Consider the following 22,988-nt stretch of genomic DNA (forward strand, 5'->3'; position numbering starts at 1 on the left):
TTTGTTTACACGTTTCTGTTGATAACTTTTGATGTGAAAACGCATTTCTTTTCGGTCTGGCTCTGGGAGTGCGCAAGTTCTGAAACGCTCATCAAAACAGTGACGCTATTTTGCAACACTGATATCCCCGTATTAATGATATCACCATTGCAATTATACCGCTGCAAACTCTTAAGCTACAATTTGACACGAAAAATGTGACGTCACCCGGCAAAACAAAATGGCTGCCAAATAAAACCCCATTTTTGCGCTCGAGCGTAATCGTTATAATTTCGGAATCGTCAGTCGTATTTCGAAAAATAAAGTATCATTTGGAGGTCTATATAATACCATACAAAACGGCTTAAAATAATTTGAGTTGTTGAAGCCGTTAGCGACGGACGTCTCTTTGAAAAAATTGCGTAAATTTCGAATAATTTTCATAATATACCACTTTTAACCAAATTAAAGCAAGCGAAAAATCCGACTACTCTGTCATTGATAAGAGGACTGAGTTAAATAAAAAGGTCTGAATCAACATCACAGGGCCAAAATAACATCATCAGCGCAAGGGCCGACGGGTGGCTTCGAGCGCGAGCGCGTCAGTTGTGTCCGTGGAAGTGGACGATTGCACCGATACTAACGTCCGGTCGATCGAGGAGGCATCTGCTGTGCCTATTAGCACCAGCATCACTAGACCGGACGTTTTCACGCCCTTAAAATTAACGGCAGGCGACACTGTCTCCGTAATTGTTTCCTTAAGATTTCAAATTAAACATTTAAGTTGGAAAATGAGTTCAAAGGATAATAATAATAATAATAATAATAATAATAATAATAATAATAATAATAATAATAATAATAATAATAATAATAACAATAATACAATCACAACAGTTTTTAATTTCGTGTGACTATTTGTAGCCTTGTAAATCAGACCCTGCGACGAGGGTGGGCGGAATCTACCAGTTATAGGATATTGCATGCTATTGTAATGAACGATGGTGTTGTGTATGAGTTGCACAGATGTTAGGGATGGTACGAACACCCAGCCAGGGTCAATGGAATTAACCATTTAAGGTTAAAATCTGCCACTCACCCGAGGGATCGAACACGAGGCGGGTATATGTTATGGAGACAGACCTTCCTTTGTACTTCCAGGAGTCCAACATGTCGAATGCCTTTGCATTGTTCCTATCCTAACAACGCTGTACAAGGACCTATATGCATTACTACGCATCCAGCGTCCTAAATCCGTTCCAGAGCCTAAATTGCCTTTCTGAGAGTGTCCCCTCGTATCTGGCATAGATTCTAACGTGGATGATCTTCTGAAACATCTACAGAACATGACTCATCAATCTAATCGTGCGGCTTGGTTACGATTATCCCAATTTCATCTCTCGTCCATCAAGTACTGACTGTTTCTTCCTCTTCGTGGATCCAAAATCCACCAGTAACTTTCTATCCTACTGGCAGGCCAAATAATAATGCGTTAGAAAGCCAAGAAATTATTTTCTGAAGGGATATCTCCGAAAATACAGGGCATATTTTTGTTATTCTGCAAAACATTTCAGAAAAAGTATGATGGAAATGTTCATTGAAATGGAGTGTTCTAGTGCATGCCCAAGTAGATACTGTGACCGTTCACCGTCATGCCATGGAGATGTTAGGAGGTCTGGCTAATTATATATGCCGTTTTCCGCAATATCCTGTGACATATAACGCAGTAGTTAGCATTCTGTATGCTTAACCGGGGTATGATCCGCGACGCGCCAGTCCGGAGGGAGCAGTTTCCCTACGCTGTGACGAGAAGAAGACAGCGCAGTATTGTTAACCTTGAAACCGCGCTCTCTTTCCGAGCGAGCGAGAAGAGGTGATAACGCTACGCACGGAGATGGATGTTTTTGGAGACCGGGCCGAATTAAGGTGTGTTAACTTTTGAAAAATAAACGCCCACTATAAATTCAACACCGCATTCATTAGTACCACTTCACCGTAATTTACGAAAAAGAGGAAGAAGAAGAATACTTCTATATGAAATAATTTTTCTAAATTTATAAATCAGGTCTCATTCGAGCAAATGTATTTTATGCTGACTGTCAATGCATATAAACACAATACTTTAAATATGGATCAGTAATGACGCCTATCATACAGTAGTACGCAGATCAAAGGCGACTACTGAAATCTGACAACATGTGGAAAAAAGTGGGAGATATTGCATGATGAAACATGACGCATGATTTTCCAAAAGGACGCTTTGGAAATTATGAATAACCAACTGATCGCTTTGGTTTCACAGATGTTCAGTAGAAAGTAGAGGTCATGAGCTTTAATTCGATTATTATCACGTCGTTCAAAAACTTCGATTACCGGACCGTCATTTCCAACAGGGGCATATTTCACTTCCCCCCTGACCATTTTTCCGGAGGTTATAAATATAGCCTGGACCGAGACACTGTATCTCATTCTCAACTGTGTAACTGCAGTGGTAACACGTTACTTAATTGTCGTCTGTATAGTGGCAGCCCAACATATCAGAAGCGGACTTGGATATCAGTTACTTGGATATCAGTGTATCAAGTGTTGTGCCATTGAAGAAACACATCAATGTGATTTAATATTTTTACGGAATAAGCCGTGTGGTACAAGTTAATGTACATATTGCCGAATAGAAGCCTTAATTTGGCATTTCAACATCACAATCGTCGAAGATAGTTAATTATGACGTTTGGTGCAATCACCAACGGAGGGCAAACGCTTCAGGTTATTTAGCGTGGTGAGACAATTAATATATGCAGGGGCTAATTATCACCGCTCTTGAACATTTAAGAACGAGTGACATTTAGCAAAAATTAAATAACTGTTCTTGACAAAATTAATATTCGCATCCTCCAGGGACATTCGTTGTGGTAGTCTGTGTGACGGTCAGGGAATGAACAGTGATTTTTACAAACGTATCACTACTTATGTTAATCTGTTTGAACTTAAGAGTGGATCTTGTTACAAGTAGGCCCCCTTTGAAAGTGCAAAAAAACAGTATTTGATAACTCATTCTCCATTTTTCTGTATGTTCGTGAGTGGTCGTCGAACCCAAGACTCGGAGCCTGCAAGAGTCGCGCCTCAGTGCCTGCAATCAGCTTTACAAGGATCGTCCCGAAATTCAACTGAGAAAACAGCAGTTCGAGTCATGGATCGTCGTATGAAGAAGAACCAAGGACTACTAGGAACAATAATATTCATCATGTTCGTGTAAAGATCTAAGATGTACCCTAGATGACAGCAAGCCTTACTCACCAAATGTTAAGTACATACTTTAATATACCCTAAACACGAGAGATGCATGCCAGTAATAATAATATTTGTAAATATTATAATGTCATAATTAAATATTAAATATGTAGGGAACATTATGCGCGTATGATTGGGAAAGATTTATTACTATTAGTTAGGATCATCAAGTGATTTTTAAGATAATCATTGATATTTAACAAAAATTCATTTGCATGAATTATTATATAGACTTCAAAGTTCTTAGCTTATATGAACTATCTTTGGGAAGAACGGCAAGTTAGCTAAATTTATATTTCTTCGTCTGGTAAAGATCTTCAGAGTAGTTTGGATATAAATGATACTTTGAGATTCGGGTATTTGTAATCCCGGATAATATTAGATAAACATTGGAGTTGATCCAAATCGAGGTGTAATTAATTTATAATTATATATGAAATGGTGAGAATAAAATAACCTGAAATAATGGGGTTTTCTCAGTGAATTAAATGAACGGATTGAGATACGATGCCAAGACATGAGAGGGCGAAGCTGTAACATGTTTGTTGTTGGAGTGATAAGGAAGAATAAATAATTATAGCTGGAGATATAAAATTGGGCTGAATATATAGCCAGATAACGAGTAATAAGAAATAATGGCTTTCAAGTGAGTGCATACTTGACATTGAGCCGAGATGATATGTAAGAGAAATGAAAGGGAGAGTGACGGACGATTTATGGTATCCACAACCCAGGACTAGACACAGCTGTTATTGTGATGAACAGGTATATGCTGGTCGACCGTAGGCCGAGCAAACTTTGCAGTCCCTAGCAAAGCGATGTTAACGGGCCAAGCTCTTTTCATTTACCAAAGTAATCTCAATCCCATTCTAATTATACGTTGTAAGTAACACGGATAATTTCCGGATTTTGTGAAGGATAGATCCCTTCTCGTGCTAAGCATTAATTTAGCCTCTGATTGGAGTCCAAAAATTTTTACCTTGGAAGCCGAAGCCTGTTGGTTCGAATGATGTTGGAGCGAAGATTTAACCAGATATTATGGCTTGGTTAAGCCATATCTTCAAGATGTGTTGTGTAAATATATTCGATATTTTTATATATGTTTCTGTGTGTTTTATTATTTTCCAAAATGATATGGTGATGGGTTTGATTCCAGCTTTGACTGATTTTCTTTAAATATATAATTTGTTAGGTAAACCCAGGATACGGACATATATGTTCAGAGTGTATGTTCATCGTAAGTGTTCAATGTATATATACATTTGTCGTGGTCAAATGGATCACATGTTCGATACTCGGCAATGCAATCTCGTGTGTATATCAGATGTGCTTATATTGTGTTATAATTTTTTTTCTTTTCTCCAAATCATGACCGGTAGACAAAGGATACTATTTAATATCCATTTATGACTAACACATGAAGGATATCTGGTTCTTACCCAGGAGTCTCGAGTTCGATCCTCGGTACCGGAACCATATTTAATATCCATTTGTGACGAGAGTTTAACAAATAAATTCAATATCCATTTCTTTTTAATATCATGTATCAGTGTATGTTGATCGAATGAATTGGTGTACATCAAGAATTAATTATGCCAAGACAATTTCAAGAAAAGAAGGCATATAATGTATATAATTGTATGTTTAATTGTTTCTTTTACTCATATGTTGAGATACAACATTATTTGTGTGGTTCATATCATTATAATAAATATGTTTAGAATATATACTTGAACGGAGATTCTTCTCATTTGGCAATATTAGCATATCCTTCTCATATTATAGAATCCTAATTTCATTATTTTAGATAGTGCCTATTTTATTTCTTTATCGGACATTCCATTACCCATATTGCTCTACGAATTCAGCCGGTGATCTTATGAAAGTAGGGAGGATGAGACTTCAAGCCTGGTAAGTGACTTCTGGCGGTTCTCATCGAAATGTTCCATCTGTGCATCTGTTTGTGAAACCAAGTTAAATAATATTGCCCTAATTATACCCAGAGTAAGCCTCATTTGTTGCCCAACTAATGGGGATAGTTTCATTTGTCGCCTGTTGTGTTCAAAGCTGGTTCATACTTAATTTGGTGCGACGATTAAAGCCCTAACGGTTGCAATACCAAAGTCAAAATGTAAATATGATAAAACGAATTTAAAGGTAATCGCTAGGTTATATAAAAATCTCACTCAACATTATTTCAAGAATGACAATAATTGTTTGTTGAGCACGCAGAAGTGTTGTTAAAGTAACATTCGTACTTGCTGGAAAGGAAATACTAAATATCTACACCATCAACGTGTTAAACCAGATTTCTGCTTTCTATAGGTAACCGGCGGAAGCTTTTGGGCAGGCCGGCAACTAAAATGGTTGCTTAACAATACCCGTAATGACTACGACCCACTTTTCTCCACTCATTTTAGGTCCCCGTTTGTTTATGTTGACCTAAGAACTCCCATTATCACACAATGAAGCTAAAGAATGCGCTCCGTGCCACTTCACTCTGTATTTCGGTACAAGAATGTTTTACTTATAGGCTATTCTGTGCTCCCTAGAAACTACTGTACTTGTCACATGATTTTTGACTGGAGCAACAAGTGACCAAATTTTAACGAAGATCCTTACTTAGAGTGCACTCGCATTTTAAACTCGACCAATGAACTGATTATAGTATTGCTTAGTATATTCGTGTCCGACTTGTTGGCTGAATGGTCAGCGTTCTTCTCTTCGGTTCAGAGGGTCCCGGGTTCGATTCCCAGCCGGGTCTGGGATTTTAACCTTAATTGGTTAATTCCAATGGCTCGGGGGCTGGGTGTGTGTGGCGTATTCAGCATTAGAAATCATCCTAGGTAGGGCCCTCATCTTCACAGACATGAAGGTCGCCTAATAGACCGTCTACTAGAAAAAGACCCGCACCAGGCCTCTCTGGAGGCCATACGCCATTATTATTATTATTATTATTATTATTATTGTTATTATTATTATTATTATTATTATTATTATTATTATTATTATTATTATTATTATTATTATTATTATTAGTATATTCGTAATTGGAATATAACTTCTGAACAAGATTCAAGACGTAATACTTCCATAACCCATTGGATAATTAATTATTTGCATGCAGACTTAGAAAATGGAGTCTATGCAATTGATATGTTCAGAAATCCCCTAAATACTACATAATGTTCCTTTTAAATCCTATGAATTCCTATTCGTGGTAACATGATATCAGATATTTAGGATAATATTTAATGTAATGGTACCATCTAATGAAAAATGGCGTATGGCGTTTTTAGTGCCGGGAAATCCCAGGACGGGTTCGACTCGCCAGGTGCAGGTCTTTTGATTTGACTCCCGTAGGCGACCTGCACTTCGTGATGAGGATGAAGTGATGATGAAGACAACACTCACACACAGCCCCCGTGCCAGGGGTTAAAATTCCCAGCCTTGCCTGGAATCGAACCCGGGACCCCTGTAGTTAAAGGCCAGCACGCTAACCATTTAGCCATAGAGCCGGACAATGAAGTGGTACAATCTGATGACACGACTAAACATTGTCGGTTTCATTACTGCGGTAAAGAATATAGAACGTTCAGTGATCTGAAGCATGTGCCCGACTACACAGTCACATGGTGGAGAGATGCGTTGCCATGAGACGTGTAACTGATTTCATGATTATTGACACATCACCACACTATAAAAATAGTTTCGCTACCAGTGTTATACGGGCAAGAACTTTACATACGTCAGAAAGACAAAGAGAATGTCTGATTAGATAGAACATAAGAACAGTCCTAATGAATGTGAATTTTAGAGACACGCATAATCAATTATTAGAGGAAAATGAATATTTAAAATCATAGTTGGCTGGCTTTTTCAATGAATTAAACACCTTGCGTGATAGTGGTCGTAAGAAGGTACTATGTATAGATGTTGCTTGTAACAGCGCACTGCCTCCTGATACACCAATTCCTTATCCTTGCAACCATGTTGGCTCGTGACAGTTGGTGACAATATATCGTGTTCAGGAATGTACAGTACTTAACTACTCTTTGAACATATACAGCAACCATTCGAATGTGATAAAGAAGCTGTAGCATTCTATTCAGAAGGAAAGCCATCTACTAGAAGGTATCGAAATTAGCGAAGTCAGTACTGACAGGCGCTCAGAACTGCAAGTTTGGTTACGTGATTTATTGTATCGGTAGTTACATTATTCGCTCTTAAAGTAAAAAATCAAGGGGTTGTGTTGCAAGAGGCAACTCTCTCGTAGTCAACTCAGCAGTCATCTCGTTGTCCAGCTGCTTTCTTAGTCTGCAAGGGCTCCAGTATTAAGGGTGTGTGTTACCTGGTGGAACATCCTCTACGACTGTGGCCATGCCCCTCATAAGAACGGGTACAACCGTGTGTTTACCTCACTTTCAGACTACTGTAAGTTGCAGGCCAGAGAGTGTGGCACGCTGATCGAAACTCATATCGAAAATATTAAACCACTCCTAGTCCCGCAATGCGTGCAATTCCATTTACTGTAGGCCTACAAATGTACGTAAGAACTCTTGCTACTCGTTAAGTTGCGTTGTATTTCTGTGACTGCTTTAGAGTGAGGTTACATGATATTTAGTGGCAGAATTCCAGCCTGGGATTCACCAGGTTTCAAGTATTTCTCGTCCGGGTGGGGAAAGAGAGAAAGAGGACCTAAATGACTGCTACTCACATAATCTATTAAATATTAACACATGTTGATATATCGTTTTTTTGTAGTTAGTTTCTCTATGAAGGTTGATAAATGTCTTCCAAGATGATTGTGCTTTCAGATGGTATTTTCCTTGTAACTTTAGGAAAGAAATGTGCTGAACGCCGAAAGTGTTTAACACGTAAGTTACTTTACGATGTCCCCGGCGAATTAAATTAAAATAAGTTGTTCTAAAGCTCACTGGAGAGAAGATAAGACGATTCTGGGTCCTTCAGCTTCATAAATCTCCGAGAGCAACATGACAGCGCAAGGACAGAATTCTTTTCAAAGCAACAAGAAGATACTTTCCTTTACAATAATTCCTCCAAGCTTGCAGCTCTTTTGTTTCGTTGCTGAGAAAGACAATGATACAGTCTGAGGTATAAGTAATTTCACTTGTTTGCGTTGATTCCTTTTTGGGGAGAAATAATGAACGGATTTGGGAGTAGAGCTGATTAAGCTAATGACTAACTCCATTATTCATCGGGAGCTGCTATTACCGTTCTTCCTCTTTCATGGTGCTGAATATGGTATAAACGTTAAGGAGAAATTATCCCCGGGTTGCAACACAACACCAAAAATGTTTCTTAGGAGCCCTTTATAAAGTTGTGTTTAAAAGGTCTGAAAGTGCTTGTCATTACTGAGTAAAAGAATTTTAGAACGGATGTTAAGTCACGCCAAAGGGGGTTGAACTTTGACTTTAAAAAATTCCGGACTGTCACAATTCATCTCAGCGACGCCGAAAACCATGGATTCGACACTATTTTGGATTTTTTATACCTCATCCCATCACCCGCTCACCTCCACCCCTACCAGTGCTAGGACTACCTTACACCCTCGCAGTTTGACACGAATTGGATGTAAGCTTTGGGAAAGCATTCTTTCTGATTATATTAGACATGTTTTCGAAATTAATAACTTGTTTGATAGAAGGCAGTTGGGGTTTTGTAAAGGTTTATCCACTGAAGCTCAACTTGTAGGATTCCAGCAAGATATAGCAGAAATCCTGGATTCAGGAGGTCAATTGGGACTGTATCGCGATTGACCTATGTAAGGCAGTTGATAGGGTAGATCGTGGGAGACTACTGGCAAAAATGAGTGCAATTGGACTCGGCAAATGAGTGACTGAATGGGTGGCTATGTTTCTAGAAAATATATCTCAGAGAATTAGAGTAGGCGAAGCTTTATCTGATCCTGTAATAATTAAGAGGGGAATTCCTCAAGACAGTATTATTGGAACCTTAAATTTTCTTATATATACGTATATAAATGATATCAGTAAAGAAGTGGTATCAGACATAAGGCATTTTGCGGATGATATTATTCTGTATAGAGTAATAAATAAGTTACAAGATTGTGAGCAACTGCAAAATGACCGCAATAATGTTGTGAGATGGACAGTAGGCGATGGTATGATGATAAACAGGGTTAAAAGTCACGTTGTGGGTTTCACAAATAGGAAAAGTCCTCTCAGGTTTAATTACTGCGTTGACGGGGTGAAAGATCCTTATGGAGATCACTGTAAGTACCTAGGTGTTAATATACGGGAAGATCTTCATTGGGGTAATCACATAAATACGATTGTAAATAAAGGCTACAGATCTCTGCACATGGTTTTGAGGGTGATTAGGGGTTGTAGTAAGGATGTAAAGGAGAGGGAATACAAGTCTCTGGTAAGACCCCAACTTGAGTATGGTCCCGTGTACGGGACCCTCGCCAGGATTACATGATTCAAGAACTGGAAAAATCCAAAGAAACGCAGCTCGATTTGTTCTGCGTGATCTCCGAAAAAAGAGTAGCGTTATAAAAATGTTGCACAGTTTGGGCAGGGAAGACTTGGAAAAAGAAGACGAGCTGCTCGACTAAGTGGTATGTTCCGAGCTGTTAGTGTAGATATGGCGTAGAATGACATTAGTAAACGAATAAGTTTGAGTGGTGACTTTAAAAGTAGGAAAGATAACAATATGAAGATAAATTTGGAATTCAAGAGGAAACATTGGGGCAAATATTCGTTTACAGGAAGTGGAGTTGGGGATTGGAATAACTTGCCAAGGGAGATGTTCAATACATTTCCAATTTCTTTGAAATCATTCAAGGAAAGGCTAGGAAACCACAGATAGAGAATCTGCCACCTAGGCGACTGCCCTAAATGGAGATCAGTAGTGATTGATTGATTGATTGATTGATTGATTGATTGATTGATTGATTGATTGATTGATTGATTGATTGATTGATTGATTGATTGATTGATTGATTGATTGATTGATTGATTGATTGATTGATTGATTGATTGATTGATTGATTGATTGATTGATTGATTGATTGTTAGACCAAAAAGGGGGTAAACTTGGACTTTAAAAAATCCGTAGTGTTACTATTCATCTCAGCGACCCCGAAAGCTATGGATTCGACGCTATTTTCGATTTTTTCATCTCACTCCCCCCTCGCCCCACACCCAAATGGGGACTGAACTTGGACTTTAAAAAGTCCAGAATGGTACCATTTATCTCAGCGACCCCGAAGAGTCTGGATTCGACGCTATTTACGATTATTTTTATATCTCAACCCCTTCTTGCCCCCCTCCTTCACTCAAAAGGGGGATTAACTTGAACTTAAAAATATTCGGAATGTTACTATTCATCTCAGCGACCCTGAAAACTATGGATGCAACACTAATTTCGATTATTTGTATCTCACTCCCCACTCGCTTCCCCATACAAAAAGGGGGTGAACTTGGAATTTTAAAAAATTCGGAGAGTTACTATTCATCTCAGCGACCCCGAAAACTATGGATTCGACAATATTTTCAAACATCTTTATAGAAAACAACCCTCTGACCCCCACCCTTAAGAGTGCTAGGGATGGCTTACCCCCACAGTGTTCGTCTCTAGATATTAATTCATAAATGTACCAAGTTTGGTTGAAGTTGCTCCAGTGGTTTAGGAGGAGATGTGTCATTTACAGACCCACACACACATCCATTTTTATACAGTAAGATTATCCTCAGAGAATTAATACGCAAATTCACAACTAAGCTGAATTAGCATCGTATACTATTGAATACTTGTATACCGTATGCCAAAAATACTATCACTGAATTATGTAGTTAATTATAGTGATAACTAAATCAGACACACTCATCAAAACAAAGACACTCTCTTACGCCAGCTGGCTTCGCGGGCTTGTGATCGAGAGACTTAGCTGTCGCAAGTATGGTGGTTTACGCCAATTTACTGGTACATACAACCCATACACTTTGGTGACGACTAGTTGGTTACGCCAAGTGGCTTGCCTGATCTTGCCATGTGTGGGGTTACGCCATCAATTTTCTTCGATTTTTGCTTTGAAGAAAGGTGTTGAGGGTTACGCTAATTTACCAGAATGTGCGTTACAGAGTAAAGTACTTGGTTCACATAAAACCTCAATTTGGAAATTCTTGAGGGTTACGCCAATTGGCCTGTACACCATCGACATAATACGTGTGCTCATTATTTTTACCAGACAATATTGTATTATTTATTCTGTTCATATCAAAATTATTAGAAATGTACGCATCGGTTCTAAATTCATCAACTGTTTATACCAGGACTGCATTATTTTCATCCACTACTATTATCGTCATGAGAAATATATGGTTACCTTCCACTTTCCGAAATGTCTAGGGAATCATGACAAAAGTCCTCATAGAACGACTTGCGTTGGTAGTCATGTAAAGAAAGGTAGGTCTCCTACTTCTGTACGGTTGATTCTCATTGTGTCTTCATACAATGGTTGAACTTGTAGTTTGACCGCTGAATGTCATTCCGTGGCCTATAATACCTGCTCTGCAAACTGATATTACAGTTTGTGCCAACTAAACGAGATAGTGTATAGTTTATCTTAGAAGAATGCCCAATGATTTGTTGAGTTTCTACCAGAAAACACATTTATCTTTCTCAGTTTTGCAGAATTCACAAATATCGTATATCTAAAGGAATTTGTGGTTTCATTTCCTTTTAGACGTATACTTTCACAAAGAGTACACATTAATAACTATTATGTCCGATTATCTCAATATTCCTGTGCAGTATTTATCTTGTTCTCCGTTTGTTAGAAGACAATTATCAGATGAAATGAAATGGCATATGGCTTTCAGTGCCGGGAGTGTCTAAGGGCAAGTTCAGCTCGCCTGATGCACGTCTTTTGATTTGACGCCCGTAGACGACCCGCGCATCGTGATGAGGATGAAATTATGATGAAGACGACACACACACCCAGCCCCCGTGCGAGCGGAATTAACCAATTATGGTTAAAAGACCCGACCCTGCCGAGAATCGAACCTGGGTCCCCAGTGAACAAAGGCCAGCACATTAACCATTTAGCCATGGAGCCAGACAATCGTCAGATAATAACGGCCCACTTCGAGACACTGGAGAACGTCCTGCTAGACACATCCCTCACGAAGACGGACTTTTCACGCAGATTACGGGTTCACTAGAAACTAATCTGGTCACGGCACACACGTATTTAAATGTACCAAATTACTAGGCCGATCTCACTTCTTTCTCATCCCCTTTCCGCTAATCTGTTCTGGACCATGAATAAATGCACCTTCTCCCATTCACATCTCCTGACACGTAAAATTTTACGTTAGTTCAATTTATTGCATGCTACAGACTCTAAACAATATTTTATAATATATCAAAATCTTAGGTTCAATAGTTCTGTCGCACAAGCATGTGCCTTATTTGGGGTGAGGTTTACGGGAGTAAGGTCGTGGGATTAGAAATGGGTGCGACTGGTTCTTCATCATTTCTGCATCAAACATGCACCAAGGCCCTAAGAAAAGTAGCACAAGGCATTTATTCTTTGTTTTAAATACCGTCACTTACTGGGAGAAACATGAAAATGATTACCTTAAGACATAACGAATAAGTTTTAAAGGTTTAATGCTCATATAGAGCCTTGCAGAAACTTCTCAATAGATCTTGTTATAAGAAATCGCTTAGGGAGTCGTTACCATTCTCTATGACTATAACAGTTTGAGCAACGTATTGCAGAAACCGAAGTTTCCCAAGTAGACCTGCCTCCGGATTATGTCATTAAAACTTAACCTACAGTTCCCGAGGCAGACCTTTGAAACCATATCTCCCTGTAGCGAGCTTTCTCGGAACTCCTGCAGTCATTTGAACCGTAAGAGAAGCAATTTACAGTATATTGTTTCCTCAGGCAGTACAATGCATTGGGGAAATGCATGTTACGTTAAGTTCTGTATTCTTAACGGTGTTCAAAATACTCATACCAATGCAATGAGATTTTACTAATATAAGTACGAAACAGCAGGTTGTGAATTTCGGAGCGTACCTATAGTGCAGACGATTTGAAGCGGATCATCTACATTTTGCCAGTGTCGGACTAAGTTGCTCAGACGGTAGAAATGTTAGCGTTCTGAGCCTAAGGTGGTGGGTTCGATCTCGGTTGAATCAGATCATACTTGTAGGTATTCAAATACACCAGGCTCATGTCGGTAGATTTTTGAAATGAAAACTCACGTCTATGTAGGGATGTTGCGATAATTTCGATATGAGTAAATATCGATATTTGGCAATTCGGAATCAATATTTTTTCGACATTTCTGTGTTATCGATACTATTTAATGAAACCGTTGGGAAAAATTAAGGATTGGTTGTAAAAATCAAACAATGGGTACAAAATTATAATAACAAGTAATAGCCTATTACCCAAAAAGAAGGACACGAAATATTTTAACACTGAAAAAAAAGGGGGTTGATCATTATATTTTAATCTCTGAATTATTTTGTTTTTCTTGGAACTGCAAGATCCAAAATTTAACTTAATTTAATATTTTTTTAAATAGGGCAACCCATTCTCTCAGCCCAGGAGATGTGTTGCGGAGAAGGTGAGAGGGGAACAGCTGTGGCCTATAAAAGGAATTGTTCCGGAATTTGCCTTTGTGAGGAGAACCGCGGAAAATCATACTCAAGACAGTCAATGCCGGGACCAACGTACTGATGTTCGCCAATGCTGCACTGATACAGCTGACGAACGAAGAACAAAAACAAATATGTGGTAAAACTGCTCATTAGGGCACTACTACTCAATCTGTTGGCCTGCAGAAATTGGAGGGACGTGCTGTCAGCATAATCCCATTCTTAGCCATATTTCTTGGTTTTCTTGGCCGAATCAGCTGCATAGCTGGTCTCATCAGGCTGAGTGAACCCCATTTCAGTCCTCAGACCACAATTAAAAATCACAAGTCTGGTCGGTCCCGGGTATCCAGGTAAGAGGCATGCACGCTACCCCCAGACCAGAGATCTGGCAAAGCTGATAAAGAAAAATGATTACTCGCTGACTTCTTACAAAATGACGTTTTATTCCAGTATTATTCCGTATCGGGCGTTCTCTTCGTATGGTACGGTCTTTCTTCAAACCATTCTCTGTTCGTTCTGTTCAACAGGAACATTGCGTTCCACTGATTGTGTAATACCATGGAACGACGTATTCAGAATGCTAAAAAATGTGGATTTTTTTAAAATTCATTCATTTGACTCTACACTTCTTTTACACAGATACGCTGTTTTATCACAGAAAAGCCTAATAAATATAGGCTAGACATACTTGAACGATCAACATCTATTTTATGTCATATGACGTTTTTGTCTCTCTAAACCTAGAACCAAGTTAGATCGATAAGAACATAATGGTCATTATTCCATAGAACAGCAAATAGATGGTTAGATGAGGCGAAGAAGAACACTGACCTACCTCTTCAGATCATGTTAAGGAAAGCTGAAAACCGCATTAGATGGAGGCATCTCGTCATGTCTACAAAGCGTAAATGATGAGGTCATGACTAGACCTCGGATTTTTAGGTGATAATAGGTTAGAATGCAAAATAATCTGGTTCGTAGGAAATGTCGTGCAACCCTTTCTTCTATAATGTAGCAAGGGTAACATAAATTACAGGAGTTCTATAGACTGTACCCCTAATGTCTATGCAAATCTCAAACCACAACCGTTGTACAGGGTAGACTATACTTGTTACTTGTTTCAGTAACTTTGCATTCTAACCTATGAGTACCTAAAATCCGGACTCCAGTCATGACGCTCCGCAATGAGCAAAACGATTAATGATGACCGAAAAGTAAACTTCGTATGTTGGTATGCGCTTGTAACATCATCTTCACCGTGGTTTATATTTATAAACAGCACATCTTCCTTAGACATGAAATATTCTCATGTTTTAACTGAGCTCGAGGTGACAATGTAATATCTTATTATTTCTCAGGCGGATGAAATTGGCCGGCATGAACTCACAGATTCTAAAAGAGAGCTTATTCCGCCCCAGTAAATACTCCGACTTCAAAAGAAACGAAGCTGTTCTTTTTATTCGAAAGAAACAATCTTTATCAGACTGGAAATTTAATAAAATGATAAGCGTGAGCCCAAGACTTCGAACGTAGAGAACTTTAGAAATATCAGTGGTGAAACAAATATTTAGATCAATACAAAAAACAATAGGGTTTGTGCATATCAAACAAAGCAAAATCAAGACGATAAACGACGGAGTTTTCTTCTATTAATACGGAACAAATTGAGCGGTTCATACTAGCTCCAAAATGTGCCCCATTTTAGCGATCCAGTCAGTCTCTCGCGTTAGTAACTTGCTTCTTGACTTCTGTTTAGTATATTTACGGAAGCCATTAAGCGAAGTCTGTGGACAAGTGGGACTTGAATTCCTCAGCGTTTCACCAAACCATGAGTTCAGCATTCTCAACAAATAAGTTGTTTTCAGTGCCAAAGAATCTTCAGAGTATTGATATATTCGACACGCTGAGAGTGCCGGAGAATACTTTGGTTAAATTTCAGATTTTCTTCGAAGTCCCAAAATAACTTATTTTCAATATAATGCTGAGATTGAAAGTCTAAACAATTAAATTTTACACTGTAAAAAACACATACTTTCATGTATTATCACCTTGAATATGAAACGTGAGAAGGGTCTCTTCTATCAAAAGCGCAAAAAACCTCAGAAATATACTCAGAAAATGTTAATTTATTTTCTTATTTATTTATACTTGTGTTTGGATATATTTCATTTTCATGTCTTTTGTTAATGGTATGTATATGCGATTTACTTTCCGTTTCCGATTCTTTATAAAAGCAAGTACAATCTCTATTCGAAACTGGGGCTTAACAAAGTGTTACTGACGTAAAGTATAAAATGCTCTATAATATGGAAATGTTCACTTGGAAATTTGTTCATTACTGGTAAAGAAATTATCAAGAAACATGCAGAACTTCGATGACAGTCGTGAACATAGGGCATTTGTTAAGTGTAACTCATATTTTTAGCTTGATGTACACAAACAGTTCATTATAGAGCAAATGGGCTGATTATTTGTGAAAATGTTTTGACAGATTTTCTGTTGAGAGTTTAAAATTAAGTAATTTGCGATTATCTCCAAACGAAATAGAAGTACATGATTTCCACAAAAATTCACAGGGGCTCCTCGCCTCCAGATTATCCTTCCATATCCAGATTATCGTTTCCTTGGTGTGTTACCTTCGTTATCTTCCAACTGAGAAGCTATATACATTATTTTATTGAACATCGTTATCTGTTCAGATTATTTTCGAGCAGAAATCCAAAAATGATACTGTTGTCTGTTGTGATGCAGTTCTCACTTTCTTTGGGACAATTTAATGGCGATACACAACGCCACATTGTTCAGGCATATTTCAAATGAACATTCCTAACCTACCCAGTTCAAATAGCAGACACATTGAAGTAGTACAGAAAACGTCATAAATTTAGAGTCTCCTGCTGTGAATGCAGATCTACGAGGGCTGGAAAAAAGTAGTAGCTACATATTTATATATTGTATATGAAACCATTTATTGTGTAACTACATATCTGCAAAGTGATGTATACGAAACCATTTATTCTATAACCACATCTCTACTGGCCTTCAGTTTTTCTTTTTTCTTTTTTTTTTTTTGCTAGTTGCTTTACGTCGCACCGACACAGATAGGTCTTATTGCGACGATGGGACAGAGAAGGGCTAGGATTGGGAAGGAAGCGGCCGTGGCCTTAATTAAGGTACAGCCCCAGCATTTGCCAGGTGTGAAAATGGGAAACCACGGAAAACTATCTTCAGGGCTGCCGACAGTGGGGTTCGAACCTACTATCTCCCGAATACTGGATACTGGCCGCACTTAAGCGACTGCAGCTATCGAGCTCGGTGGCCTTCAGTTTAATCCCCCGTATCGTGTTTCACCCGATACCAGATATGTGGAAGGCGCAGATCATCAGCAAAATGTATTTTCTAGTGGTTTAACGTCGCACTAACACATCGAAGGTTTTCGGTGACACAAGGAAGGTAATGGACTAGGAATGGTGACGTAGCGGCCGTGGCTTTAATTAAGGTACAGCCCCTGGTGTGAACACTGAAAAACTCGGAAAACCATTTTCAGGACTACCGACGGTGTGTTTTGAATCCACCATCTCCCGAATGCATGTTCACAACTATGCGACTCTAACTGCGCTGCCAAGTCACTCGGTATAAGTAGAAGTGCAACTATTTTGTCCGTGACAGAGTCCCTACTACTTGAAGTATGTCGTCTTATGTATGGAAGCGTTTTCCTAGGAGTGGTTCCTTTGGTTTGGGAAAAAGATCGAAGTGACAAGTATTCATGTCCGGTGAATGGAGTGGATGCTCCAGGTCCTGCCACTTCCACCATGCCAACACTTTCCTTACAAGAGCAATATTGTGACAGTGGGCATTGTCACGCTTGACATCGTTATTGCATTTGGAAATGAGGACATTTCCTCCGTCCGCAATATAGGACGAAGATATAATTCCTGTGAGGAATTATTGGAACGGTAGAATTGGGTGGTCCAGGATAGGCCCCCATATTCACCGGACATCAGTCCCTCTGACTTCGGTCCGTTCCCCAAAGTAAGGGAATCACTCCCAGAGAAGCGTTTCCTTACACGATGCTTTCACGAACAACAATAAAGGCTACAGTGCTACCGATATCGTGCGTCTTCCTCACATCTGGAAACGGGTGCAACTTTTTTTCAAGGGAGAGGAATAGTGACTGTACAATAAATGGATCCGTATATATGCATATGTCACCACTTCCTTTTTTTTCAGCCGTTGTATTGTCCTGTGCATGTACCCTTTACTCTTCAAAATGTTACATATTAATATTACGCTTCTAACGTAAACTGTTCTGGCTCATTTTTCATTGCATCCTTAGCTGAGATAAGCGGCAATCCTTCCCAATATCGTAAGAGTAATATAAATGTGATTTTAGAGTCCGTTTAACAACGATAGTTAAACAGATGGGTAAAACAATTCGAATTTGATTGTTTTGTGTCTGGTCCATATTGCCTGACCTATAAAACATAGGACTCAAATTTCACTTGCTGGACACTCTGTAAGGAACTTAGAAGAAGAAATATATTCTTCTTATCTTCTTTCATGAGATTAAATTTCATTAAAAATTAATTTGCAATGTTATTATATCCGCACGGTAATGAAGCGGATAAGGAAGACAGTAATCTCTAACTGATTAGAAGAGAAATGAGGATCTTGATCCCTGACCTTAAAAGCTAGTAAATTACAGTATTGACAGAGTGAGGTGTAATGAGCGTTCCACTAGGCGTACTGCACAGTGAACAGTCCTCCTCGCAGCTATCTATTATTACTTATAATACATGATTACTCCGACGATTAAGTAGCATAAATCCTAACCTGAAACCTTCACAACTGCATATTATATTTTAATACGAATAAACATGAAGAAGGAGACTACTTACGATTGTGAATGTGTGGGACTTGGGCAACATGAAGAGTTGACAATAACTTGATGGTGGTGCGTCTGCCTGATGTAGTAGCTGTAATTGTGGTAGCCCTGTTGCCTTGGGGAGTCCGTACTGGGTCCCGCCATGTCTGGTGGAGGGCTGTCCACCATAGGGATCTCCGCACCACCGAAAGCAGTCTCTTGGTCGTCGTGGAGTGCCTCATGTTCCTCGCCTTCTTCTCGTTCCCGACTGTGATGGTAGTGGTGGCGGTGATGGTGGTGTCGGTATCTCTTCCTAGGGAAGAGGCCAGACGACAGGAGGGCACTGTCTGACTGTCTCTTGCGGTGGTGACGATGGTGGTGACGGTGGTGATGGTGGTGGTGATGGTGGTGATACGGGTGATCGTTGTGTGAAGATGAGGCAGTAGAAGAAGAAGCAAGTCTCTGGTGCCGATTTGAGCTATCGTGGTTATGGTGGTGATGGTTGAACGTGCTATGACTTCGAGGTCGCACAGCCTTCTTGTTAGGAGTGTGAGAGGATGCAGCTTTGATGGCAACCACTTTACTCTCAACCAGGGCTGCCAACACTGCCTCCAGCCGCACCAGCTCAAGGGCTGTGTTAGTAACTGTTTCACCTAATGAAATAACCCCACTATCTGTTAATTTTGAATGTTGAAAGAAATTAGAGTACTTGCATAAAGTGATCTTAAAGACTTATAATCCCGGCCGTCTTGATGTAAAGGAAATGAAAACGATTGGTTAAAATAGTGCGATATCTTAATATTACTGCAATATTCTTATAAATAAATTGATTAATAAACGAATTAAAATTTAATTAATACACAAAATATTGCCATTATGCAATTAAATCCTTTCACAGCTCAGCTGAGCGTATTATATTTTAAAACCTAGGAAAAATTCCAGGAATTATGGCCAGTCAGGTAAAACGAACAACATGAAACCTTCGGTGTGGCATTGTCACCGGTCAATCCATGAGAGATTTTTAAATAAAAATTCATATTCCTATCGTAAAAAATTGATTTTCCATGCCTATTACCACAATACAAGCTGGCACGAAAAACTACAAGTTTGCTTAATTTTGATTTATTCTTGAAATTTTAAGCGCAAGTTTGTTTATATTGAATTTTACTTACTGGAAAGTACCTTAATATCCCTATCATATTCCATATTAATACTTCTGAACTGACTACAACGAGGACTATATGCTGTATTATCAGTTTTTCGGCTTTAAGTATTTCTTTTATAGCATGGGGAATAACACTAGTAGACATTTTTTGTCACTTGTTTATAAACTCCAAGACTTTTATGACAATGAAAACCTATTCTGAAGTAAAAATGCACGCCTTCTGGTCCCAAATTTACAATACACATCCGTTAAACTTATTTATAAGGTAAAACTTTACCCCACCATTAGAAGCGAAGGACTTAATTCATCATAAATTCATCTTAATTATAAAATGAAAATGACAATACAGAGCTTGATTGACCTGAAAATTACTTTCATGCTGATACTATCCAACTAAACTCAGCTAGCACAAACATAATGAAGAATATCGTTAGACATATGAATATTTTGAATAATGATTCATGGGTCATATATTAATACTGAGCCAAGTACAAATACATAATAGGTTAATTAAGGACATAATATTTGTAAGAAGTTGTCATCAACTTCATAGATCTTTTGATCACCCAAAGGGTTTTATCAAAGAATCCATCGGCGATCCATTCTGAAACTCATGGAAATGTGAAAAATTCTTCGAAAGTACATAGAAACGGATGGGAAGACCATAGGGTTTTTGTATATTGTAGATATAACCTATATTCTGAAAATAATTACTTGACGAAATCCTTGGCAGTTCTGGCATCAGTAAAGAATAAAACTGTATCACAGTGAAACTAAGAATAGTTTAATCGATTTTCCTTAACAAAGATTTGTATTTACTGTACTTTACCAAATAGAGCATATATTGAAATATACACAGTGTATAACATATTTAGTCGTCACTGATTTATTTAAGTGAGGAATGAAATTCGAAATATTAAAAGTGTTCAAGTATTTTTCCATTACATGAGTGCAAAGCTACCAAAGCTAGAATACATGTCAGATACATTTAAAAAATTCTATATCGATATTCACAACGTCCGAAAATTGAAGGAAACCAGTTTAATTTAACAGTTGAATGTAAATGCAAAGACATATTTGAAATTGAGTTATATACTCCAGTAAATCCAAGGAAAAAACTTGAAGTGTTTTTCGGCAGTGTATAAACTGTTTAGAACTAGGACTCCCAACCTTCGCTACGTTAAACCATGGTGCTTTCATGTGATTCCATACAAAATGTCAGAATTGATTTCTGCGACACTTATATTCTTTCTCATTTCCCTTTTCTAATCTCAACTTTTCCAGCAAGTCTTTGTGTCTTTTATACGTAACAACCCACAGTAATATTGTATCTCTGGATTTAAATTTATAATTTATACGGGCGTGGTACCAACAGGATTAACAAGGTAATGCACTGCTCCAATCGTTTTCAGAATTACTATTTGAATATAAATTATCTTAACTTTGATTTATTCAAGAGAGGCACTGAATCTATAGCCACTTTATGAAAATTTTTATTTGATAATACAATTCTAATTGTTAACGAAAAATGGTCCAGTTTGTCCGGCTACTGCTCTCACATAAATTATAACTTGTAACGGGAACGTTCTATAAATTTCCTCGGCCATTAAAAGAATATGCAGAACTAAATCAAATATAATTTTAGGAAAAGGAAGACATGCATCTCTCTAGAGAAAATTTTGAAATTGGCCTCATTTTAAAAATTTGCCTCTTTAATTTCCAATTCGATAGTCCTGGCTCGTGTACTGAATGAAGAAAGATTTTCAGTCCAGTTTCTCACTCTCGTTGTGATTTATGACGTGAACTCTCATTTTCATAACATCAAAGATATAATTATTGTACAAATGCATGGTTAGTTTCTTTTTTACATTCCTGTTGCAGGGTAAGGGTTTATAAGATGGGTTACGAGATATTTTGGTTAACACTTTCATATTGTCCAACATTAATCGAATTCGCTCAAAAGTGTACAATGGCCTCTTTCATACGTATGCGATGAAGAGAGTGCCTCTGACAGCAGAGTGCTGGCCTCCTTAGCCGAAGGTGATCGGTTCGATCCTGGCATATTCCGGTGACATTTGAAGGTGTTCAAGAACGAATCACAATTAACGTGCAACAAGCTACGCTATTCATTAGGAAGTATCACGAACGCCATAATTTCGATAATATCAATATTCGACATGTTTATAAGTGTATTAGGTTAGGATTAGTACTTATCTTAAATCTTATTTACGAATAAATGTACAGAAACGTAAAATAACTCATGCTAGACAATATTTCTGGCATCTCGACTTCTCCGAATATCATAACATGCAGTATGTTGGAACGTAAACCAATCAATTATTATTATTATTATTATTATTATTATTATTATTATTATTATTATTATTATTATTATTATTATTATTATTATTATTATTATTATTATTATTATTATTATTATTATTATTATTGAAAACTGACTTCCAGATGGTCGTTTCGTCCTCGACTTCATTTTAGCTACAGCCAGCAGTGAGTGGTTAGTGTTTCGTAGTTCGCGGTTCCGATGCCAGGTGGCGGAATTATTGAAAGCAATTATCTATAGTAGGCGATATCTTTCATGTCGGCACGTAAAATAATCCTGGTTAATAAATTAGGATTTCCTTTGTCATACTTCCTTCGTAATTCTTGGCTATCAATTGAGAGTTATCTCTTTCGCTACTAACAGCGCTGACTGTAGTAACTAATGTGACACGGTCCCTTAGCGAGAAATGAATGTCCCTCGTCTCATTGATGAATGATTTATTTATTTTGGCAGGATTAAAGACAAGTAACCTTCTCTTACATCTATGTTAATATACTATTTACAGCGAGCTGTTTACGATTAAAAATGTGTACAAACCTAAATATTTGATAAATAATTTGAAATACTTTATTAAGTGAAATATTGATTAATTTATTAAAATACTATTTTATACTAATAAGATATGACTACTTTATTCAGCTGCCTAGCATGTTTAAATGATTATGTGTAGTATAAACAAAAAC

The 22,988-nt window shown here is 38.0% G+C and overlaps 1 protein-coding gene across 1 annotated transcript in view; it reads right to left on the minus strand.

Annotated features, from left to right (window-relative positions):
• Positions 1–22,988, minus strand: part of LOC136858578 (1-phosphatidylinositol 3-phosphate 5-kinase-like) — a 114,313-nt gene that overhangs the window by 86,291 nt on the left and 5,034 nt on the right. Inside the window, exon 2 of the mRNA XM_068225717.1 lies at positions 18,834–19,452. Within this exon, the coding sequence (XP_068081818.1) occupies positions 18,834–19,452 (619 nt within the window). The remainder of the gene's footprint in view (positions 1–18,833; positions 19,453–22,988) is intronic.

Source organism: Anabrus simplex, chromosome 1 (assembly GCF_040414725.1).
Source record: "Anabrus simplex isolate iqAnaSimp1 chromosome 1, ASM4041472v1, whole genome shotgun sequence".
In the NCBI taxonomy this organism is placed as follows: Eukaryota; Metazoa; Arthropoda; class Insecta; order Orthoptera; family Tettigoniidae; genus Anabrus; species Anabrus simplex.